This window comes from Podarcis pityusensis (assembly GCF_964106645.2).
Source record: "Podarcis pityusensis genome assembly, chromosome: 8".
Lineage (NCBI taxonomy): Eukaryota > Metazoa > Chordata > Lepidosauria > Squamata > Lacertidae > Podarcis > Podarcis pityusensis.
In genome coordinates this window covers 65,173,927-65,199,336 of record NC_138033.1, presented here as the reverse complement: position 1 = coordinate 65,199,336, position 25,410 = coordinate 65,173,927, and the positions used below count along the sequence as shown (strand labels likewise).

Sequence of the window (25,410 nt, the reverse complement as noted above, 5' to 3'; positions counted from 1 at the left end):
ACCCTCCCTACTTGTGGCTCCCAGGACTGTCATTCAGAGGCATACAACTTCTGACAGCAGAAGCTCCCTCTCCCTTGCATGCTGTGGTTTTGGTTTTCCTTCCTTTCCAACTTCCCTGGAGCACAGAAGGGACAGTCAGGTAGAGAGGTGGGGCCCTCCCCTCCTTGGCAAAACCCAGGGCTTCCCCCCCCCCCCAGCCGCAACTCACTGGAACTCAGTTCTGGCATCTCTCAGGTGGGCACCTTTGCCATTCTAAGATAACAAGGAAGGTGTTCATCATGGTGAGTTCCTGCACCTCTTTTTCTAGAAAAAATAGCACTGCCAAAAACCCACCAAGGGTTGAAAAGCCAAACAGCTCACCTCTGGATAAGACCACTCGGGCGAGTAATCCGTCACCATGAAAAGGCGCCCGCTCTGCTGGAGCATGCCCAGGGTGCCCTGAGCAGCAGCGGCTGCTGCCGCTGCCGACACCACCTCAGTCACGTGCATGTAGGCCAGAGTGCTTGCCCCATTCTCTGTGCTGCTGCTGAGGTGCAGGCTGGCTTGCTGGGGGCTGCAGCAGGGGATACACATCTCTGCCTGGCTGTAGGAGGCCCGGTTGGCGTCCTCCGGCTGGGACAGCCCACTGCTCTCGCCTGATACCAGCTGGTGCCCGTAGATGGTGTTGCTCCCACCTTCCACCGAGATGAAATCATTGATCAGGTCAGAGAACTGGTTGCTAAAGGAGATGTCAAAGTGGTCCAAGCTCAGCTCCATGTTGGAGGAGTTGTTCAAACCCGGGTGGGCTACTGGGTAGAGGCCTTGCACCATGTTCCCTTGGAGGATGGGGAGGCTGTTCCCATTCCGCAAGCTGCCCCCATTGGTCTCGGGCTGCATGTAGTGCTCTGTCCCGCCACAGGCCTGGAGCTCCCCCGTCTTCAGCAGGTTCTCGTTCCCATCCGCCTGCGGAGAGGTCTCCATTGGGACCTCGCCTTCGGCCGACATAGCCTGGAAGTTTGCCTGGAACTGCATGAGCTGGAGCGAAGAGGTGGACTCGATGCGAGCTTCCACCGTGCCGTTGCAGTTGGAAGTGCTCTGGGAGGAAGCCTCCGTCTTCACGTTGGGGAGCCCTAAAGGGTTGACAAAGGAACTGCTTGCATCGTTCAGGTTGTTGTGGCTGTTTTGCTCCAGAGGCAGAGGTTTGCTGGCATCCTGCAGGAAGAAACTGGGGGAAGGGGTCTGGTGGACGTGGGGGCTCTGGACCGCTTGGTTGAAACCAGAGGAGTAATCCTTGTTGGAATCGATTGCGCTAAAGTCCATTTGTTCCAAGGTGGTACTGGGGCTGAGGCCTCCGCCGGACGGGAGCAAACTGGAACCGGTCGTAAGGGTGAGCGAGTTGGACGAGGAAGAGGAGGAGAACGCTTCTTTCGACATCTGTTGCTCAAAGGACGTGTCCTCCGTCTTAATCTCCTTGGTGAGGGCTGCGCTGAAGTTGAACCCGCGCTCTGTCGTGGGGGACTGCCTGATGTTGGGTCCCAGGCAATCTGCCTTGGGGCCTCCTCCTCCATACGTCTGCCCCTGCTTGGGATTGTTAAGGAAGCAGTCCGGGTCGAAATTCATCGTGGTTTCTGGGATCTTCCGGCCACTGTCGAGAGTGGTGGAGAGCACCAGCTCTTCAGAGACGCTGGCGGGCAGCATGGACAGGCCCTCTGAGCTGCTGGCGGTGGGGAAGGTGAACTTGTGGCCATCCGAGCTCACGGCCAGGACCAGCCCTTGGGCAGCTGCGTCCGAGGAGAGGAGGTGCTGATTGGGACCCGCGGTGGGTGACATTGTGTAGACGGCCTCGCTGGTCACATCCGACATGAAGACCGTGGCGCTCTGCGACAGGTTGCCCATCACTGAGGCAACGGCCATGCTGGAGACCCCGGTGACAGCTGGGCTGTCTGCCACATCGGGGTCACTGTTCAACCCACTGCTGATGGACACGGGGGAGTTCTGCGTGGTGTCGGGGACTTCCACCTGATTGGTTGAGGAGACCTCTGTGCTGTTCTGATGCAGCAGGACCGGCTTGGCCACTTTGCCATTCCTTTTCTCCCGGCTGGAGGACTTGCCATGGCTGTGCTCGTTCTTCCCTTCAGAGACATCGTTGTTCTGCACCTCGGAGTGGGCGCTGTACCCGCCTGACCTCGGCTCGACCTTTGGTGAGATGATGCGGTGTTTGGCACTGTTGCACTTGTGGTGCACACTGCTACCTGCGCCTGTCCCAAGCAGAAACAGAAGGTTAATCGTGGACTGGAACACAAGTCAGCTGGTCCTTATGCCAGAAGTTTCTCTGTATTACTTTCTAATGCAGAGGGATGGCTGGGACTGAACAGCTGAAGCTTTCTACAGCCGTCAGCCTTAGAGCAAGATCAAGATGGGCAAAAGCACCATGAAAGGATCAACCTGTTGGGGGATTCAGAGCTTCAGCCTGAACATGTTTTGCCTACAGCTGGATTTGTGCATTTTGGACTAAGACGTGGGCCAGAGGGAACTTAGCTTTTCATTGGTTTTGATATGAGACTATACTACGAGGCATCCTGTCTTTGTTGGTTGAAGGAATGGATGGCATTAGAGAATTCACATATTCTAGACTTAGAAGGTCATGGTAATATCTTTGGTTGGCATGCTTATTTATGGTATGAAGAGGTGAAAGTACATAAAGGATTTACAAATCATATAATTAGGAAAAATTTGTATAGAGTATGGGATAAATACAAACATTTATTAAAGGTAAAAACCACTTTGGCTCTCACCGTTGGAAGCTATAGCAGTAAAGAAAAAGAATATGATAGAAGGGTGGACAACTTATAGAAATTTATTAGAACAAGAGGGAGGAGAGTATAAATTAAAAGAATTTAAGGAACCACAAAAAGAAGGGGAAGGAAGTCAAGTTTTGAAATGTTAAAATGACTGTAAAATTATTGAAATGTATAAATCTGAAAATCATAAAAAAGATTCATAGTTTAGGTTAAAATGCATACAAAAGTAAGCATTTTAGAATAAAATGTGTACAAAACACATATTTTAAGATAAAATATACAAAAATAATGTAATTCCTTGTGTGATTATTTAAAAGAGGTTTGTAGTCTGAAGAAGAAACAAGATGGAATATATGTCTGAAATTTGGGGCACATACAGAATGTCCCCTTTTATTGGTGGGGTGAGGATTCAGTCGTATCCTGGCAAGTGCAGGCCGTGCAATTATAATCAATTTCCAGCTCTTGCACAGACCTGTTTCCTCAAAAGACTGGACTTTTTGCACTAAGCAAAGTGACTAGCAAATATGCTGGGAAGCGAAGGATAATACTTCCTTTGACAAAATAATGTGCCCTCCCCACCACCAAACCAGGCTGAATGCTCAGTAAAGGGACAAACTGGAAGTTACCTCCCCAAGTTGCCTAGAAATCGGCTGATCTGTCCACCTCTCATGTCTGCCGTCTCTCTAATGTAAGGTCCTGTTTAAGGTATTATGGCTAAGAGCCCTTCAACCCTCCTGCCCCATAGGGACATGGGGAGCGCAGGCAGGACTGGCCCAAGACATTTTGACACTTGAAATGAACTACAAAATGGTGTTCCCCTCTCCACCAGGGAAGAAGGGGAAAGTGAAGCTTGACATCAGGAACAAAGGAGGAATAATGGTCTACACCAGAATCTGCTGCCCCTGTGGATTCTGCCACCTGAGGCAGTTGCTTCACTTTATCTCAGGTGTGAGCTGGCCCTGAGCACAGGAAGATGCCTTATATAGAGTCAGAGCATTGGTCCATCCATGTCAGTGTTGTCTACATGGACTGGCAGTGGCTCTTCAAGTTTTTCAGGCAGAGGACCTTCCCAGCTCTGTGACCCTCCTGCGTGCAAAGCAGGTGCCTTGCTTCCCCGCCAACCTACATCCCACCCTGATTCCGCCCTCCCACAAATCCAGCACTTTGTGGCATTCCAAAACTGGGAGAGTGCAGAACGTTTTTGCCCTGCAAGCTCCTGCTCCTCACCCAAGTTGCCAGTGCAGAGGCAATTGTGCGTCCGAGGCTGCGGTTTGGTCTGGTGGCTGTCTAGGATCTGCTGCACCAGCTGCTCCACAGAGAAGCCCGAACTGCTGTTCCCATTGCTGCATGTCCACTTGATGCCGTGAACTGTGGAAAGAGAGAGAGAGAGAAAGGCAAGAGGTGAGGTGGAAGAAGCAGCAGCAGCCGTTGACGACCAGCAGTTGTCCTGGCAGATCCTTTGCTCTGGAGGATCTTTGGTTGGGGGATAGACTGTGCGGAACCACATGCTTCATCACCTCATGTCCCATTAGGGTAATTAGAGTTGGGAGCGAGAGGATGCCCCTTTTCCCCTTTCATGTTTCTCCAGGGGGCTTTGCCCTGCTTCCCACTCTTCCTTTGCTGGAATAACTCCTAAAATAAATCCCAGGACAGGAGTGTACACCCTTTGCCAAATATTCAACTCCCTTCAGCTTCTTTGCATTCCCCCCACCCCTCTGTGTACCAACCTATGGAAATATGTGCAGGGATAATTCTTTTCTTCTTTTTCTTCTGTGCCACCCACCCTGAAAAAGCGCTCTTGGCGTGAATGTGCGCATGGTTTCCTGCAGGTGAGTTTTGCTGTGTTTCAGCCATGCACACAAGCGCAGAGACGCAACCTCTGCTCAAAGAGCATCTTGGTGGAATCAGGTCACACTGAAGCAGCTCTTGTGCAAGGTTTTCATGTCAGTAATGCAAATGTGTCTGTGATGCATTGAAGGTTGTGGTGATGTGTGCATGCATGGCCCTTTGCACACCACCTGGAAATAAAAAAGAGAACTACAGAGGATCCCTGGACCTTCAGTTCAACTTTGGAACCATAACAAGGAGAATTTCAGATGCCTCCCTTGTTTTAGTTGCAGCCCTGCTTAGATAAACAGGCAAGAGGCAGAGACTTGCAGTTGAGAAGGAAAACTATCTGTCTTCATATGGGGCATATTAGGCGTTGGGCCAGAAAGGAAGGAAATCCTGGAAAGAGAAGGTGTGTTTTGAGAGAAAAGAAGATGACACTGAAGTGGCAGGAGACAGAACAACAGACGAAAACAAAAGGAAGCAAATTTTTAAAGACTCTTCAGCATTAGGCTCCAGTCATGACATCATATGCACTAGCCAGTAGGCACCACACCTGTCCTTCAAACACATCTGTGAAATATGTCTTTGCTTCCAGCTTGTGGGGTTAGTCTGTCAGCCTAGGGCTTGCCAATCAGAAGGTCGGTGGTTCGAATCCCCGCGACGGTGTGAGCTCCCGTTGCTTGGTCCCTGCTCCTGCCAAGCTAGCAGTTCGAAAGCACGCAGTGCAAGTAGATAAATAGGTACCACTCCGGCAGGAAGGTAAACGGTGTTTCCGTGCGCTGCTCTGGTTCGCCAGAAGTGGCTTAGTCATGCTGGTTACATGACCTGGAAGCTGTATGCCGGCTCCCTCAGCCAATAAAGCGAGATGAGCGCTGCAACCCCAGAGTCGTCCGTAACTGGACCTAACGGTCAGGGGTCCCTTTACCTTTAAGCTTTGCATAGCCTGTGTGCAAACAGTTCAGAGCCAATATTTAATCAATGGCTGGCCTGAGGGACCTCCGGCACAACTTTGCAGGGGCTCTGGAATCCTTGGGCTTGCGACAGCTTCTGGGCTGAGTGCAAAGTGTGGCGTCACAGATTCGAGAGCTATGTTTCCCTTGCAGTGCACGTACGGTTCTGCGTCCTGCTGTTGACGGAATCATAAAGTTGGAAGAGACCCTTTTTTGCTGCTCAAGAAGGTACGACGGTGTTTTGTGAGGTGATGGGGGGAAACCCTTGCAAGGCCTCTTCAATTTGGCTCTGAGTCTGTACAGAATAGGGAGAGGTTTCTCCACTGGTCCATCCCCAGCTCTCTGAAGAAGAACAATGCTGGCCTTCAACTTTGCTGTTTTTTGGCCACAAATCCTGTCCCCATGCCCCACCTTTCCCTCATTGGGTCACCAAGCTAGGCTGCTGTTCCTTCTCCTCCAAATGAGCTTCTTTTTCTGCTGCTGCTCCCCCTTCTGTTGTGAAGGTTATACGATGAAAACCCACTGAAGGGTGACAGATTGCAAGGAGAGAATTTCAGGATGCTTAATGTAAATTACCGACTGTCTTGGCACATCCAATATGCAGATTGTCTCGCTTTCCTTGCGCAGCGCAACCCCCCCCACCCCTGGCTTTTTAAAGAAAACCTCCTCTGAGCCAGTGAGTTGTTAGCACTGAATATAAAATACTATCAAGATGGCTTTTAACATGTCACGCTCGGCTTCCTGACACATAATGAATCAGTGGGAAGGGGGGGGGGGGGAAGAGAGCATTATGAAGGGAAGGTTAATAAAACAGCCCATTGCCACCTCCCTCCCGGAAAGGCTGGAAGATCAAAACTGCTTGGAAAGCACACCAGATCTCATTGGAGTTTGGGTAGAGTGATGAATAAATAGCGAAACAGAATAATCCCCCTGGATCCTTTGCTGCCACTTGAGGTTCAGGCGGCCTCAGTGGCCCAGAGTGCCTTCCATCACCTTCGGCTGGTGGCCCAGCTACGCCCCATCTGGACAGGGATAGCCTAACTACCGTTGTCTGTGCTCTGGTAATCTCAAGGTTAGATTACTGCAATGCATTATACGTAGGGCTGCCTTTGAGGACAGTTTGGAAACTTCAGCTAGTGCAGAATTCAGCAGCCAGGTTGCTCACCAGAGTAAGACAGTTTGAGCACGTTATACTGATCCTGGTCTGACTGCACTGTCTATCAATTAGTTTCTGGGCCCAATTCAGAGTGCTGGGTTTGCAAAAAACAAAACAAACCCTGCCAGAATTTTACTATCCCAAAGATGGAAAAGCGACGAAATACCAGTGAAAAAACATTGGCAAGAAAAGTTGATGGAATACGCTGAAATGGCGAAGCTAACTGACTTAAAGATAAGGGCAATAACAACTTTTAAAAAGATTGGGAACCTTTTATGATGTATATACAGAAACAATACACTGAAATGAACTCACTGGGAGGATTCGAGTAATACACTTACAACGGACAAATACAAACAGAAAGTATAATTATGAGGTAAAAATGAGAAGAATAGATAAATGATACAACCTTAATTTTAATATATAAGGAATACAAAATTATAAGCAGAAGAAACAGATATGCTATAAATCAGGAAGGGAAGTTGGGGGAAGTCGTTAGTTGAAATTGAAAAATGTAATTTGAATGTTTGATTATGCTACAATTTCTTCAATAAAATTAAAAATGTTTAAAACAACAACAACAGTGCTGGGTTTGACCTAGAAAGCCTAAAATGGCTCAGGACTGCCTCTTCCCATATGAACCTACCCGGACCCTGAGATCATCCTCTGAGGCCCTTCTTTTTGTGCTTCTTCCTCGAGAGGTCTGGAGGGTGACAACATGAGAACGGGCCTTTTCTGCAGTGGCTTCCCATCTGTGGAATGCTCTCCCCAGGGAAGTTCACCTGGCGCCTTCATTATACACCTTTAGGCACCATGCAAAAAAGTTCCTTTTTAACCAGGCCTTTGGTTGATTTGATGGACATCCTATGCCCTTTTAAAATGTGGTTTTTGGGCGTAGGTGAGTTATTGGGTTGTTGTTTTTATTTTGATTATTTATTTTGTGGTCTTACATTTTGATTTTGTTCTGTGAACTGCCCTGAGACCTCCGGGTATAGGGCGGTATATTAATTCTAACAATAACAATAACAAAAATAACAATAATATACAATGCAGCTTCACCAGACACATACCCTCTTATGCACACACATATAGACCAGACACAAAGGCATCTATCTGAAGGCAGCCTTGTTTAGGGAAGTTTTTAGTGTTTTATCGTGTTTTTAATATTCTGTTGGAAGCCGCACAGAGTGGCTGGGGAAACCCAGCCAGATGAGCAGGGTATCATCATCATCATCTTTCACACAGATCCATTTCACCTATGCACAGCCATGCATGCAACTCTCCTTCTGTCTCTCACAAACCACACACCCACAAAATATAAAACCACAAAATATATAATCAAAATAAAAACAACAACCCAATATCCCCCCAACCCCATTTTAAAAGGGCATAGGATATCAGCTGGGGAGAAACACATTTCTGTGCTACACACATATATGACTGCAGTAACATCTACAACAGCCCTGTAAAGTAGGGCAGCATTTTTATCACCTCTGGGGCTGATGCTGAGAGAATATTGTTCTCATTGTTCTTTGCTCTGGGGTTGAAAATAGTCAATACAGACCTGGTTACAACTGTTTGGAAATAATAAAATAAAATAAAATAAAATAAAATAAAATAATGGCTTACTTAAAACTCCCTGACCTTCAAACCAGGACTTTGTGGCTTACCCCATGACCCTTATGTAGCCACTCCTGTCTTTATGACTTCCATGGAAATATAAAACCACACATGTGAGAAGCAGGGCCACAACTCAGCTGTAGACTACAAGTTTTGCATGAAAAGTCCCAGGTTCATCACCTGGCATACCCTCTCAGGGAGGGCTGGGGAGAAACCCCGTTCGAAATCCTAGGCCATGAGTAGGCAAACTAAGGCCCAGGGGCCGGATCTGGCCCAATCGCCTTCCAAACCAGGCCCACGGATGGTCCGGGAATCAGCGTGTTTTTACATGAGTACAGTGGTACCTCGGGTTAAGTACTTAATTCGTTCCGGAGGTCTGTTCTTAACCTGAGGCACCACTTTAGCTAATGGGGCCTGCCGCTGCTGCCGCGTCGCTGGAGCACAATTTCTGTTCTCATCCTGAAGCAAAGTTCTTAACCTGAAGCACTATTTCTGGGTTAGCGGAGTCTGTAACCTGAAGTGTCTGTAACCTGAAGCGTATGTAACCTGAGGTACCACTGTAGAATGTGTCCTTTTATTTAAAATGCATTATTTGATTTAAAATGCATCTCTGGGTTATTTCTGGGGCATAGGAATTGGTTCATTTTTCTTCTTCAAAATATAGTATGGCCCCCCACAAGGTCTGAGGGACAGTGGACTGGCCCCCTGCTGAAAAAGTTTGCTGATCCCTGTCCTAGGCAGCCAGTGCTGGTCAGAAGTTGGGTGAGCTGCTGGTCTCAGTATAAAGCAGCTTCCCCCATTTCTCCTGTGTTCTTACATTTCCAAGAAAAAAAGTACTACCCAGTCTCCAAAGCCCCTCACTGTGGACACACAACAGCCGGGGTCTCCTTGGCGACTGCCCATTTGAAAAAGTAGCATGTGCCTTTTCATTCCAGACTCCCCACAAGTTTTAACTGAAAGAAATAAAGGGATCGCTTCTGGTTTTTCTCAACTGGATTAAACTTTAATTAGATTTCTCTTTTCATACCTCCGAACACCTACACAATAACAACTTTCAAATCCTGGCATGAGGTGTCTCCCACCCTTTTGTGGGTTGTGAAAACCCACCTGGATCTGCATCGCTGAGCGAGCAGACTTGAAACAATATCCCTGTTTGGGGTTCCTTTTGCAAGCCTTTCTTCTCCAGCAACCGCTGCTCATTCCAAGATCTCCTTAGAAACCCGCCGAAGTCTGTCATTTGCTCCTTAATTGCAGCTGCGGGTCAAGCAAGGCAGAGCATTTTCTTTTAACTACAAAAAGGCAATTAGCAGTGTAGCTGCCTCTTTGTGAAGGTCTGGGACCTGCGGCTATAACGGCATCCCGTTCATCTCCAAAACCAAGTGCCTAAAGAGATTGCCCTTTCTGAGCCATGTGGTGCCGAGCCGAAAGCATTCGGCTTCACCAGGGTTAATCGCGGAGCTCTGAGCAAGTAACTGGTGGGGACCAGGGACGGGAAGAAAGTCATCCTATCCATTTATCGCAGTGGACTGACCCAATTCGACCTGCTTGGAATGAAATGATCCCTTGGATTACACACTTCTCAAGTGCGGGGTATAGTTCTGGTCTCCAAAAGGGGCAGACAAATACCGTATTTTTTGCTCTATAAGACTCACTTTTTCCCTTCTAAAAAGTAAGGGGAAATGTGTGTGCGTCTTATGGAGCGAACTTGGTTTGGGAGACAAACGGGATCTGTGATAGCTATCACAGAAGCCAGAACAGCAAGAGGGATTGCTGCTTTCACTGCACAGCGATCCCTCTTGCTGTTCTGGCTTCTGAGATTCAGAATATTTTTTTTCTTGTTTTCCTCCTCCAAAAACTAGGTGCGTCTTGTGGTCTGGTGCGTCTTGTAGAGCGAAAAATATGGTAACTATCGATCTATCTACAAAAGCTTTGCATTAGGGGAGAATGCACCGAAAACAATGGGAATAGGCTGCACTTTGCAGGAAGAAGGTTTCCATAACATGCAGATATTTTGAGTGTCAGAGAGGCAGGGAGGGAGGGAGGAAGGAAGAGAGAGACAGAGAGAGAGAGAAACAAGCCTCTGGTGGAACGCCAGGTCCATCTCCGGAAGGAGCTGCAGTTATTAAACAGTAAATTCCAAAAAAGGGCCTGATAGTGCAGAAAAGACACTACGAATGTTATGGGATAGTAGAACTAGAAGCTTGCCATTTCCTTTCATTTACAGGCCTCTCCCCATTTATGTGCATTCGACCTACACACGTCTGCGTATATATGCGCTGAGAAATAATGAAGTAAATTGACTTAAACTGCAAAAAGGCAAAAAAGGCCAGAAAAAGAGCAGGAAAACCGCAAAAACGTGGCAAAAAGAGGGAAAATGGCCACAGCCAAGCAATGCAGGGTACTAGTCTACCTCTGAACCACAGCCAAGCGCTTACGGGGGACTGGTCTACCCGCCTTGTTTCCACCTCCTCCTCCAGCAATGAGGAAGACAGTCACTATTGCCACCGTTCATGCCAGTCTGGTAAGTGCTGCTGGTTTTTAAAAGGGGTTTTCGAGGGTTTCCAGAGGTTTAGAGGGCGTTGACAGGTTTTTTTAGATAGTATCTGCATGCTTTCACTTAAACACACGGCACTCAGAAACAAAACCCCATGTAAGTGGGGGAGAGGCCTGTGTTTAAAAGTTCTACTTTCAGGACCAAGGAGAGTGGAAAAACTCAAGCAGCCCTTACTCCTTATTAAAGTTTCTCAGCTGATTTGCACTCCAGGCTCAACCCAGCCTTTCCTGGTTGTAATTTCCCAAGCATATTAAAGTGTTGGAAACAATTTGTCCTTGCTTCGGAGACACGGTGCTTCGAGGGTTACTCTAGAGGGCTGTTTCCCAGATGGGCAACTAGAGTCCCTTTGGCACAACCTTTGCCAACCTGGTTCCCTCCAGGCTTTTCGGACTACAACTCCCATCAGCCCCAACTGTCCTCTGGAGATCATGGGAGTTGTAGTCCAAAACAGCCTGAGCACACCAGGCTGGGGGGAGCTGCTCTGGAGAAATAGGCTTGTTCAGGAAGGTGTGTGTGTGTGTGTGTGTGTGTGTGTGTGTGCCTTTGAGACAGTGTGTATACAGTGGTACCTTGGGTTAAGTACTTAATTTGTTCCAGACGTACGTTCTTAACCTGAAACTGTTCTTAACCTGAAGCACCACTTTAGCTAATGGGGCCTCCTGCTGCCGCCGCGCTGCCACCACACGATTTCTGTTCTCATCCTGAAGCAAAGTTCTTAACCTTAAGCACTATTTCTGGGTTAGCAGAGTCTGTAACCTGAAGCGTATGTAACCCGAGGTACCACTGTATATTGTGTGTAGTGGCATTGGGTGAGCTGCAGAAACAGAGGTGTTTCTTGTGGTTTGGCTGGGGATGTCTGTTCTGTTGTTTACTTCTGAGTCATCTAAACAATTCTATTCTGGAGAACGTGACATTGAGCTCACTGGGGTTTACTCCTAAGTAGGTGGGCCTAGGACTACAATCCCAAAGTTACAGGTTCTCAGGGATGGGCCACAGGGGAGAAGCGGGCAGTGGTGATGTCCACATCACAGTTGGTCCTCCTTACTCTCTGGCACATCAGAGGCCTTGCTCAGTTGCTCCTGGGCTCGGAACAGGGGATTTTTGTGTGTGTGTGTGTGTGTGTGTGTGTGCGCGCGCGTAGAAGCTCACCTCCTAGTTTGGTGCTCTCTCCTGAATCTCTATACCAGGTACACAAACTGGCGAAGTGCTGAGCGGCTGCCACGCGGCTCATTTATGACTCCTGCGGCAGTAGCCATTAATTCCTCTCTCCTCCTCCTCCTCTGGTGCCCATTGCAAGGCCCCTTTATGGCTTCCCACAAACCCACAAGCTCGACATCAGCAAAAGCAAAGCACCGGCTTGGCTGTGGCACACCTGGGACACCTCTCCCTGCTTCCAGGCCGGAAAGGCAGGCTCAGCCTGCAAAGCATCTCTGAAACGAGAGAGGCCACCCCTGCCTGCCTGCCTAACGGCCGGTTTGCCTGTTATTTATAGGCTGCCCCATCACAAAATGGTTCTTTGAGTGGGCTCTCGAATTAAAAGAGCATATTATAAAGCAAACGTCTCAGCAAGGAGCACTTTCCCTCTGTTTCAAAGTGGGCAGAAAGGTGGCATATAAATTGGGGGGGGGGGAATAAACAAACGGTTTTCGAAAAATCAAGTGTTATTAGCTGCTGGTTGCTTTTGATTCCCAGCATCAGCATCACACCTAAGAACAAGAAATATCCTGAAGCGGCAGCAGCAGCTGGATCAGGATCCGACCACAGGGCGCCCATCTCTGCCTCCTCTTCCTCCAGCTTCTTGTTCTCACAGTGGCCAACTAGATGTCTCAACGGGAAGAAGGAGAGAGAGGAATTGGCACCATTCCAGGTGCCACATAATACCCGTTCCACATTTGTAAGAACTTGATCGTTGAGTGTGGCAGCACCTGAGCTTTGGAATTCCCTGCCGATTGAGAGCAAGCATTTGCCTTCACTATACTCTTCCAGTGCCTGCTAGAAAATATTCTTGTTTAGACAAGCCTACCCAGATACTTGGGGACGCTGGTGGCACTGTGGGTTAACCACAGAGCCTAGTGCTTGCCGATCAGAAGGTTGGGCGGTTCAAATCCCCAAGATGGGGTGAGCTTCCGTTGCTCGGTCCCTGCTCCTGCCAACCTAGCAGTTCGAATGTATGTCAAAGTGCAAGTAGATAAATAGGTACTGCTCCGGCGGGAAGGTAAACGGCGTTTCCGTGCGCTGCTCTGGTTTGCCAGAAGCAGCTTAGTCATGCTGGCCACATGACCAGCTGACATGACCACATGACCACATGACATGAGCTGTACCAGCTCCCTTGGCCAATAAAGCGAGATGAGCGCCGCAACCCCAGAGTCGGCCATGACTGGACCTAACGGTCAGGGGTCCCTTTACCTTTACCCAGATACTTAGAAAGTTGAGGTCATTTTAATACATTTTAGTATTTTAATATTTGCATGTTTTAAAGTATGGTTGTGATTTTTCCTTCTTGATTGTCTTGTTTTGTCTTTTTGTAAATTGCTTTGAGGTTGTTGTCGGTTTCTTTTTCCAATCAAGCGGGTGTATAAATTTTATGAAATAAACAATAACATCAACAAATAAATATTATGCAACCTCTTACTCACCTTTTCTCTAAACTACACTTCACAAACACTGGCACATCCCTGGATTTTGCAACACCTCAGGGCATGTTGCTGAATGCGTGACCTGACCGGGAAGATCTGCCTATGGCAGCTTTATCTCTGACAGCTCTTTGCTAGGCATCCCTATCCCTGCTATTTATACAATACCTGAGTGCTGCCAATACAGAAGACCCAGAGGAAGGGAGGGAGATAAAGAAAGAGGCATTTGTAACATGAATGAGCATTGTGGCCCATGCCAGGGTTCCACGGCGATTAGAAAGAAACTGAAGCCGGAACAGTTTTCAAGCCTTGAATGCCCTGTGCAGATAATAAATCCTGATTTGGTAGGCTCGGGGCACTTGCAGACAGTCATTATTTTCAGGGTAGGATTCAACTGCCTATTAGCAAATTCAGGCAGTGGTCAAGTGGGAGACTTTGAGCAACAGATCTGCTCCCCCGTCTGCTCGACATGAATGCGATACGGAAAGGGACAGGAAAATGGGGGATAATCCTTGCAACATGGTCTCACCTCCCGACAAACAAATCAAGAGAGAATGAATACTCGCTGGGTGAAGCTGTGCTGAAGCAGTGCAGGGTGAAAACAACCCCTACTCCTCCAGCCCCAATTTTATAGGGGAAAAAAAAGGTTTGTTCTTATTGCCAGCCACACGGTGGAGCTCCTTGACCAGGCAATGATGAGGCTCTGCTTGCTTTGATACATAAATGAAAGCTTTTGCTGTTAGTGGTCAACCCCCACCCTTTAAATATTCTATAATCACCAAGATTACAGACTTAAGAATTCCGTTGGCTGTTTCAGGTCTGTGCTTTGAATAATTAGGAGAAAACAAGAACACAGTGATTACGGATGACTGACATGGAGCAGCATTTGCTGGAGGTGCGAGCTCGGCTTTTGATGCACGGAAGTGCAGCGTGGAAGGCGGAGAGAGATTCAGTTGTCAAACACAACACTGTGCGAAAGAGAAGACAACGTCGTGTGTGACAAGAGAGTTCCCTGAACATTCGACGTCACTGAGGGCTGAGATGGCGATGATCCCTTTGCGGGGAGGGCGGGGAAGCCCTTTGGCCCAATGGGTGGTATTGAGAACATAAGAAGAGATTGCAGGATCTGGCCAAAGGGGTCCCATCCAGTCCAGCGTCCTGTTCTCACAGTGGCCAACCAAATGCCTCTTCTGGGATGCTGGCCCTGAGCACAAGAGCACTCTTCCCTCTTGTGGTTCCCAGGAACTGGCATTCAGAACCATTACTGCCTCTGATAGTTGTGGGTGCAGAACGTAAGGGTCTGGGGTCTGAAAGGATCTGGGTCTGTAATAGGCTGGAGCATGTTCAGCTCTTATATTCTTATATTCTCTCTTAGTGTGTAAAAAGAAAGTTGGCACGAAGGTGGGAGAGTAGGTGAAAGAACGGAGCATGGCATGTCAAAGGTTTTGACTTCAGCAAGGATGATTTTCCTGCATTTCCCCTGTAAAGCTAGTTCCCTGTGGTTTCTTATTAACCAGTTCTGACAACTTTGTCATCCATATAAAAAGCTGTTAGCTCCATATGTAAGCAGAATGCCCTATTGATCGGTTCAGAAGAGATTCTGGCTGATAGGTGGTGGTAGTGGGCATCCTAAAATGCAATTAATCCTTAAGAAACAAGAGTCTTGGACAGATCTATACCCAAATCACAATGTGAAGGCTTGATTTCCTTCCACACAGTGGAAGCAGAGCATGGTCACCATGACTAGTAGCCTTGTTCTCCTTCATGAATTTTTCCAATCCTCTTTTAACGCCATCCAAGTTGGTGGTCATCACTGCCTCATGTGGGAACAGGTTCCATCATTTAACTCTGGGGCATGAAGAACTTTCTTTTATCTGTCCCGAGTCTTCCAACATTCAGCTGTCTGGAGAACTTCCACCCCCTCACACCACATACTTCATGCAAGACCTCCAAGATCCAATCTCATGCAGAACCACTCCAGGTCTGTCCAATTCTAGGTCTCATCTTTCAACAGCTGCTGGCCAGGTGCCTCTTCCAAGCTTACAAGCAGGGCATGGAGGTGATGACGTTTGTGCATTGGGTACCCAGAGCTGTACATTGCCTTTGAACATGGAGGTTTCACTTAGCTAGCACAGTAGCAGTGGTTGGGAGCTTTCTCATCCATGAATTCATCTAGACTACGGTGGTCCCTTGATGCTTTGCATTGTTTTAAACACCACCACCATTTTATTGGTATGCTGCCTTTCCACAGTTAAAAACAATGCTCAAGGAGGCTTACAAGATTTACATAATTACAGAAGTCACAAACAACAAATAAACCACATCCAAAACATGCACAACCATATGGAAAACAATTTCCACATAAATCAAAATTTAAAACTAAGAATACAGCATTAATATCACAGTTTAAAATGACATAGGTAAAAAATAGCAGCAAATTAAACAAAAAACAAAAACGGAGCACTCTCTGCCCAGCAGCAGCAGCAGCAGCAGCAGCAGCAGCAGCAGCAGCAGCAGTCCTTTATGGAGCCCATCAGGCCCCGCCCTAGACCAGGTGGTGAGTGGCAGGACTGGGGCCCTCAGGCGCTCAGCAGGGGAGTCCTCCTGGGTAGCAACTTCATCTTCTTGTGAGTCTCCTTGAGGCTTTGGTAGAAGGCGACTAATACGTGTAATGAAGCAAAAGCTCCCAGAAGAATGATGAGTTTTAAAACTCAGTAGTAGTAGTAGTAGTAGTAGGTTTTTTAAAATATATATATATAACCAACTGGTCTAGATACAAAAGATTAATAAAAAAATCACTCCACCATGTGCTGGAAATGCCAAAATGAGAGGTGATCCCCGCCATCTGCTGGGAATGTGATGTTTCAAAACAGTATTGGAATCCCACCATGTTGGATAATTATCCGCTGGCTTCCAATAATCCATTTCTGGGCAAGGTACTGAAGCATGTGGTGGCACTGCATCTCCAGAGGTTTCTGGATGAGATGGATTTTCTAGATTCATTTCGACATGATTTTAGGCCTGTTCTGGGACAGAGATGGCTTGGGGTCGCCTTGGTGAAGGACCTATGCCAGAAATTGGACAGGGGGAGTGTGTCCCAGTTGGTTCAGCTGGACTTCTCAGCGGCTTTCGAAACCATCAACCATGGTATTCATCTGATCCACCTTGCTGGGATGGGACCTGAAAGCACTGTTTTACAGTGGCTCCATGCCTTCCTGGGTGAGCAAACCCAGAAGCTGGCGCTAGGGTCTCCTGCCTTTGGCCTGTGGGGTGCCACAGGGTTCTGTCCTGTCCTCCAGGTATTTTCACATTTACATGAAACCGCTGGTAGAGGTGTTTTGGGGTTGGGTGGCACCAGTATGCTGATGACACCTAGCTCTATTTCACCTTTCCACCTAAATCCAAGGAAGCTGCCTTGGCTCTAAACCAACGCCTGTCATCAGCAACAGACTGGAGGAAGGTGAACAAATTGAAACTTGATCCAGGCAAGACAGAGGTGCTCTTGGTCAGTCAGAAGGTGGAACAATAGGGCTCAGCCTGTAATGGATGGGGATGCCCCTTGAAGGCAGTTTGGGCATGCCCAGGTCTCTGTGGTGGCCAGGAGTGCATTTGTCTGATTTGGCTCCAGTGACACACACCTTAGCTTCACCACTTCTGGAATACTGTAATGTGCTGTATGTGGGACTGCCTTTGAATAGTGCTTGGAACCTTCAGCTGGCCTAGAGAGCTGCAACCAGACTATTAGCTGGGGATAGCATATGAATCCCTTCTTACAACAGCTCCACTGCCTTACAGTCTGTTTCTGGACACAATTGGAAGTGCTGGTTATGACCTATAAAGCTCTTTATAAGGATATCTGAAGGACATTATTCTCCCATATGAACCTGCCCAGGCTCTGAGATCTTCTGGGGAGGCTCTGCTCTCAGTCCCACCCCCTTCAAAGCCATGCTTGGTAGGGACGCAGGAGAGGACCTTTCTGGTGTTCCATTTCTGGTTATTCAGAAACAGAAGCAAAGGGACAAAAGCTGCTTTTGGAGAAGATGGAACAGTTTTGTTGAATACAGCAAAAAATAGTGGTTGTGGCCAAATGCAATGCCTCGGTTTGTATTTCCCTAAGAATGATCCAGATCGTGTTATATTAAGTTAGTAATGCTGAGTCTTCAGCAGCACAATATTTTTTCCTTCATAATAATAGCAAATTGTGCTCTGTTTAAGCTTGAAATTTTATGTATTATATAAATGTTGATATGTTGTGTTGATGACAATTCCTATGGAAAAAATACTTTAAACCAACCAACCAACCAACCAACCAACCAATGGAATGATGGGTGATTAATACTATTTCAGAACTTCTGAATCTTGCTCCAGAAATGGCCACATTGAAAAGTTTGCCACAATTTCCATTAAGTGCTATATATATCATTGTCCTGGACTTAAATATCCTTGTTGCTGTTATTTCACTTCCATCAACCAAGTCTAATGCACCTTCTGCATTCTCTTTCTGGCACTTCCCAACAACCCATTCCTTGCCTTCCCAACAAATCCATGTTATGCAAGCAAATACTTTGGAGGCCACATGATGCTTGGGTGCCAAAGCCCATGACGGGGGAAAAAACGGCAGTGCTAAAGAAGAAACGTATGAGACACAGAGCAGCCGACTGTTTGTCTGTGGAAATCTGGTGCTTGGGGCTTTGGAAACTGAGACTGGAGCACTCCTGAGGACTAAACACCACATTTGTTGTGGCAGTGGCAATTGGTCCTCAGGGCAAGGCAGAGGGGAAGCACAGGCCCTAAATTTTCACAATTCCATTATAAAACAACAACAACCACCTGTAAAGTCAGTAAAATTTGTGACAGCAGCACCCAAGGTATGAGACCCAGAGAAAAGCAAGTGTGACTAAATCTCAGGGTCTGTGGCAGCCTGCTGCGAAAACCCAGCTGGCCTTTCCTTTATCTTCTGCCTTCCCTTGCATTCTTTTAATGTTCTGCCAGAGCAAAGCCATCCAAATCTGCCTAACGGTTTAGTTTAGGTGGCTATTTCCACACATACCATCAAGCATCCTCGGCCAATATGGACTCCTGCCTGACTGGGAGAGGCCCCACCACAGCTACAACTGACGCAGAACCTGCAACCCTCTGGGGTCTCACTTTACAGAACTGGAAAGACGGTGGCAGTGTCAAGGCCACCATCGCAGCTCTCCTGGCTCAGCTGCCTTGCAGTGCTGCTGATCAGATGGCCTGGCTGGAGCACACGGAGTTCTGCTTTGCTAATCTTGTTTCAGCTACCAGATGCCTCCAAGGGCATCTGCAGATCAGCTTGGAGAGCTCTCAAAGCAAGGATAGCGGGGAGCAGGAGGGGAAACAATTAAGCACAACGACAGGCTGAAGGCCGAGTGCTTGGAAGTAGCTGACAGGTGCCAACTGCCAGGGACTCGCGCTGTTTCTCGCTCGTGATAGCACCTCCCTGCAGCTCCCTCTACAACTCTCTGGAAGCGGGCTCCTCCTTTCCAAATATGTTGCCTGACCCCAAGTGCCACCTGACCCAGGCTTCAAGATCTTTCCCCTTCACACACCCTGGGTGCCACCCAACAGCAACAGCCTGGCACAGTGCTACACAAACCCTCTAGTTCACTTGTCCTGTGCAAGGCTCAAGGGAACCTCTAATGTCTTGCCTCCTTCTGGCCATTACCATCTTCACTGCCTTCCCTCTGGCTGTTTGTGCATGACAAGACCCACCTTCTGATCGGAGAGCCAGGCTGCCTAGCTACCCAACCCTTGGTAGCCACACAAGTCTAGCCCTCAAAGAAATTTTGTACTCCTCTTGCTCTTCTTGGAAAAGGCCCACCTTGGCATTTTCTCTCTCTGATCATGTCTCTCAGGGTCTCTCTTCTTGCCTCCCCACCACATATGACTCCAGGGCTTGGTTGCTCCCTGCCAGACCTCTTTTGCCCTCTGCCCCTCTCCTTTCTCCTGGCTTTCCCTTTTCCACATGACGCATCCATTGAGCTGTCAGTTCAGGCCATATCTGAGCTTCAGAGCATGCACATCTTCAGCTGTATCCACTCTGCAGACCTGCTAACTGATTCCTGTTTTGTAATACTATACATGCAGTTTGGGTTGCTCACCAAGAGATGCAGCTAGCCTGTACCCTATGGCTGGTATACCCCTGCTAATAATATAGAATGTGCCTTCCTTTCCTGTGGCTTACTGTGATTCTTGGCTCAAGATCCTGAACGGCACGCCTTCCCTGGTAGTGACATGTGTCGGCATCCATGTGTGGGTGCACATGTGATTATGGACACACATCAACACGCCCTGTTTCTTTCCCACTGCCTCCCGCTTTCAAAATCTAGACCAGCCTTCCCCAATCTCCTTTCTTCAGATGCTGCTGTTGGGCTCAGACTCCCAGCAGCCCAAGCAGCCAGCATGGGCAGTGGACAGGGGGGATCATGGGAGTTGTAGTCCAAGGTCAGGTGAGCTCTACCCTTGATGTGATGTGCTGCCCACTTTGATGGCACTATATACAAATAGCGAAGTTAAGAGGCAGATTCCCTTATCTTGTGTTTCTTCTGCTGGCTAATTCCACATTGTTTTCAACAGATCAAAGCACCTGCATGATCTGCCCTGCCCTACCCAGTGAGCTTCCTCTGCGTCCAGGACAGCAGGCATCCTTCCTTGCCAAGGGAAGTTTCCTTCTACTGCCTGAAATTAAAAGCCATTTCTGGAGGGCTGATAAATTCTGCTTGAATCTGCCCCCAAGGAGGCAGCATCTGGACCCCGTAATTAAGTGGCTGGTGGCAGTGGAGGCTCAGCCAGGTCCAGGAACCAGAAGAAAGAGGGTTGACTCTGAGGCAGGGCAGGGAATCAGAGCTCACCTGCGGAAGTTTGTGCTTCAGAAGCCTGAAAGAATGAAGGTAATTGGGGTGGGAGGAAGGAGACTGAGCTGCATTATGCAACAGGTGAATTGGGCGGGGGGGGGGGGAAGAAGGAGAAAGAAGAAGCCTCTCCGGTGAAAGTCTGCCCTGGACTCCTGGAGGAGAGGAGGAGGAGGAGGAGCAGGCAACACATTCAGATTCAATCACGGGCTAATCTCCTTCAGGGCAGAGAAATTTGGAAACATCAGGAAATCAAACTGTGAAGCCTGCGATAGAATGTGATTTATGTGGAAATGTGATGAAGCTAATGGGCTTGGCTCCTGGACTGAGCAGCAGGGCTCTGCTCTGGAACCCAATCGCAGGCCTGCCTGGCGAGGAGAGCGCTTGGCGCCCCCGGAATGTGCTCAGCCAAGCTCCACACTCCCCCCTCCCCGCCTCACCGGAAGCCTGATCAGAATCTAAAGCTCCCACCCCGCAAACGCGCACACACACACACACACACACACACACACACACATCCCCTTTCCAACCCGAGCTGCATTTCCATGGGAGACTCTCCCAGGATGCGCATCCATAAACAGGGACGTGCAGATGCCTAAGCAGGCCGAATAATTGGGCAGAACTTTGCGTTTCCCTCCCAAGGCATAAAAGAGATTTACAGCCGGCTTGGTGTCATCCACACGTCGTTTTTCCTGACGCACTGCAGATTTTAAAGCCGGCTGCCACTTTCCCCCTCCTGAGGTGCCCGGCAGGCCTTGGATTGATATCAGAGATGCCCTCAAAAGTTTTCCAGCTCCACATCTCCAGCCCTGGGGGGCAGTTTGGCCCCTCTCTTTAAGGTCAGGGCTGCGCCAACGCCGCCTGTCACTCTGGCAGAGTGGAGCAGCAGCCCCAGCTGTTGTGTGCGCAGCAGCCAGGAAAAGGCAGAATCGGGGATTCTAGGGCCGCCCACCCAGTTTCTTGAGACTCTCGGCTTCTGCACATTGTGGGGAGGGGAGCCTTCCAAGTGTAACGGCTGCAGAATACGCTTTCCATTGCACAGGCAATGCTGGAGACTGCAGAACTTAAGCAAGACCACTGGGCGAGAACTGAGTCTGTGAAGGGGCCTGAGTTGGGGATCAGAGTGGACAAAAAGACACCTGTGCCATCAGCCACACACGTGTGAGAGCCAGTGTGGTGTAGTGGCTAGAGTGTCAAGCTAGGACCTGGAAGATCAGGGTTCAAACCTCCACCTTGGCCAAGTCACTGCCTCTCAGCCTACCTCACAGGGTTGTTGTAAGGAGCAAATGAGGATGTACACCACCTCGAGCTCCTGGGAGAAAAAGCGGAGATAGAAACGCAACAAATAAATAAAATAAGCTGTACTCCTGATCTCCCTTACTAGGGCCTTCCAGAGTTTGCAAAGTTGCAGCTCCGCACACCCCAAAGGCTCACAGAGAGGACGTGGCGGCCCAGGCTGCTACATCCCCAGCTGGTTCGCTGGACCAAGTTCCCTTGTGGGGAGGTGGCGTTGTGGTTGCAATGCAGCAAACTGGACAGCAAACTAGCAGTATCCTCGGTCTTTCTCTGTGGTCCATCACCACAAACAGTCCCTTGATCGCAGACACGATGTGGATGGATCTTCTGGCAAAGGAAGTGGGGTTTTTATGGATAACTACAACCCTTCATCTCTCCCCACCCTTCTGACTTAAAATGATGTTGCAGCAAATACTCAGGTAAGTATAGTGGATTAGCATGGGACCACCCAGGTCTCAGTTATACACACCAGACTGCTCCCCCCAACCACAATTGGATTGTGCATGGATGGTATATGAGATCTGTATTCTGAAGATGCACCTCTTTACCCCGAGATACATATTTTAGAACCCACCCTATCCTTCTGATTTTGAAGTTAATCAGTTTTAATATTGCATCTTTCCATTGCCGTAACCCTCACCCAGGACCTTATACCATGAAGGCAGTTAAGAAATCAAATAAATAGTCTGTCTATGCTGACCGGCAGTGACCCTCCAGGGTTTCAGGCAGGATTCTCTCCCAGCCTTGGAGTTGATGAATCTTGGACCTTCTGCATGCAAAGCAGCTGCTCTCCCCATTATGGGCTCTGCCACTTTCAGCCCAGCAAGGAAGCAGCTGCACTTTCTGGGTGTTGGCTGATGGATGGTGCTCCCTTTGCTCTGCCCCCGAAGTCTGCTTGCAATCTGTCCAGGCACTCCTTCTGCAAACACAGTCCTAGGCTCAGCAGGATCCAGAGCGGAAACACTTGCAATATCCTGGGAACAAGGCTCAGAAGGAATGAAGGGGACGACTTTGTCTTGGCCAGGGAGGTGGATCTGGCCTGGCTCATTCTCAGCATGGCTTGCTGGCAGAGCGGAGGTTTCTCCTGTTTCTGAGCCTTTTGCATGGGGGCGGAGATGCCGGATGGCTAAAGCAAAGCAGTCTCTCTCTGTACGGGAGGAAGAGCTGCTCCAAAATGCTCTTTGCACTTCAATTGGTGGGCAGACAGGAGGGGAAGCAGCCAAGGCAGCCCCCGCAGAGGGCAGCAGGAGGCAGGAGCCTAACAAGGAAATGCTTGTCAAGGCAACAAGTCAAACCTGCGTGGAACAGGCACATCTCTCTGTGTGAAGGCCAGGCGAGGGAGCCAGGCCCCGGGGCACAGAGGCCCTGGCTGTGTGGGCCTGGTGTGGCCTGCATTTTGTCCTGCATGTGAGGAAGCCTCCTCAGGAGCCCCCTGCAGCATCATTGGCTTTGCTCTGACGCAGCAGGCGACTTTTGTTATCCATGGCAGAATGGTTTTGATGTCTGCAAGGCATGCCATGATTCTCACGAACAGCAAACGTACGCAGCCTTTTGCTTTTCGGAGAGGGCGTTTCTTGGGCAAGTGCTGATTGCATCACCGTGACTTTTAGGAGGCATAAAAAGGAGCCCCTCAGACACGCTTTCCTTTTCATTTGCGGCTCGTTCTTCAACGAGTGAAAAAGAGTAGGCCTTGGAATCTGGTTCTGTGGCTCTGAGAGGTGACATGATGGCCATCTTCAAATATCTGACGGGCTGCCACGTGGAAGTTGGAGCAGGCTTGTTGTCTGCCGCTGCAGAGGGGAGGACCCAAGCCAATGGGTCCAAATGGCAAGACAGTCCTAAATGTTAAGAAGAACTTTCTGACAGTAAGAGCTGTTTGATGTTGGGACTGACTCCTTCATTGCAGGTTTTTAAACAGAGGTTGGATGGCCATCTGCCAGGGATTCTTTGGTTGTGAATTCTGCATTGCAGGACTGGGTGACCCCACTGGGCGTCCCTTCCCACTCTGCAATTCCATGAGTCTATATCTTCTCCTTCCTGCACCCCTTGCACTGCTGAAATTGAAACAGGTGTCCAGCAGTTGGTAGAGCAGGAGACTCTTTATCTCAGGGTCGTGGGTTCGAGCCCCGTACTGGACAAAAGATTCATGCATTGCAGGGGGTTGGACTAGATGACCCTTGTGGTACCTTCCAACTCTACAATTCTATGACCCATAATCCTCGTCCTGCAAATTCTGCAAGGTGCATTGTTTGTGACTGAAGAGCATGCGGAATGCATCAGCTACCTTATGCATGCCCAAGGGGGAGCGTCCCCTGTCCCCACTCAGCAAAAAACAAACAACCAAAGAACAAAACAAACAAACAAACCCCACAGGGCCCTACTGCTTCTGGGGCCCCAAGCGCAGCAAGCCCTACTCACACATTGGCTTCAGCTGGCCAATCAGCTCCTCTTTCGTCCATTTCGCCCACTCCTTCTTGTCGGTGTTGATGGAGCACAGGATGGGGCCACAGGGCTTTCCACAGTCCTCGATGGCGGGTACATTCAAGTAGTGGACCAGCACAATGTCCGGGTTCTGCAGGAAGAGTGGTAGAGAACACACATTGTCATCACCACCGCCAATTTATTCTAAAAGACCTATTAGCATCATTATTTCTTAGCAAAATCATACCCGGCCAGTGGCATAGCGTGGGGGGTGCAGGGGGGGCGGGCCGCACCGGGCACAACATCTGGGGGGCCGCGCTCGCACTCGCAGCTCTCTGCCCCTATGGGTTAGGGGGCGCAAATTACTTGCCTTGCCCCAGGTGCTGACAACCCACGCTACGCCACTGTACCCGGCATCCCCAGGGAATTCTAAGGCCTTGGCCCCCCCAATAAAAGCAAAATAAAGAAACCAATAAGCACAGTTTTGAAACCAGCGGTTGAAATTGGTGCCGTTATAAGAAGCTAAAAGTCTACCATCTTAATTCAAAACGGCATCCAGTGGAATTTAAATGTAGATGAGAATTGCTCCTTGATCTCAGGAACCACCAAACAAAATTTGGTCCCTATCTAAAGAGGTATCCAAATACAGAGTGAGCCGTCAAACTGCTTTCTGGAATATACAGCAGATCAGAGTTCTTCAACCTTTTTGAGTCCATGACTCCCTTGACCAACTCCATTCTTTCTGCGGCACCCCTGCAGGGCTCAGGAGCCCAGTTATGTCGCCCCTTGCCTGCAGAGCTGGCAGCCTCTCACCCCTTTGCAAACACCTTCCCTTGTTGAGTGTCCCCTCAGCCTCCTCTACCTTTTCCTTGGGAGTCCTCTGGACAGCCGCTGCTGCCGCTACTGGTCTCTGAGCTGCCCACCCCCACCCCAAAGAGAGCTGCCTCCTCACACTGCCCCACAGGGGCCAGGGACTTGTCTGTCCATTCCCAACAGCAAGGGCTGGCGGACTGGCTGGCTGGGCTCCCTTGCCCGCTTGCTTGCTTACTTCAAGTCCGCCTCAGCTCCTGGCAACCAGAACCCCCTGGCAAGCCCCAAAGGCACCATTCACCTGGGCAGCTTGTAGCCAGGGCTGCTGCAACAAACAGCTGTGCAAGCCTTTGGGAGGCAGAGATGCGAGAGGGCATCAGAGGAGCGAGGGAAGGAAAGAGGGACACAGCCCAGTGTTGCTTGTGGCACCCCCAGGGTGCCACGGCGCACTGGTTGAAAACCACTGAAGTAGATGATGATACCTT

The 25,410-nt window shown here is 49.0% G+C and overlaps 1 protein-coding gene across 3 annotated transcripts in view; it reads right to left on the bottom strand.

The window, feature by feature from the left end:
- CAMTA1 (calmodulin binding transcription activator 1) overlaps positions 1 to 25,410 on the bottom strand; it is a 713,455-nt gene that overhangs the window by 42,909 nt on the left and 645,136 nt on the right. For all 3 annotated transcript variants that reach the window (XM_081017106.1, XM_081017105.1, XM_081017107.1), the window contains exons 6-8: positions 24,113 to 24,266; positions 4,008 to 4,148; positions 361 to 2,237 (exon numbers count right to left, since the gene is read on the bottom strand). In XM_081017106.1, coding sequence (XP_080873232.1) covers positions 361 to 2,237; positions 4,008 to 4,148; positions 24,113 to 24,266 — 2,172 coding nt within the window. The remainder of the gene's footprint in view (positions 1 to 360; positions 2,238 to 4,007; positions 4,149 to 24,112; positions 24,267 to 25,410) is intronic.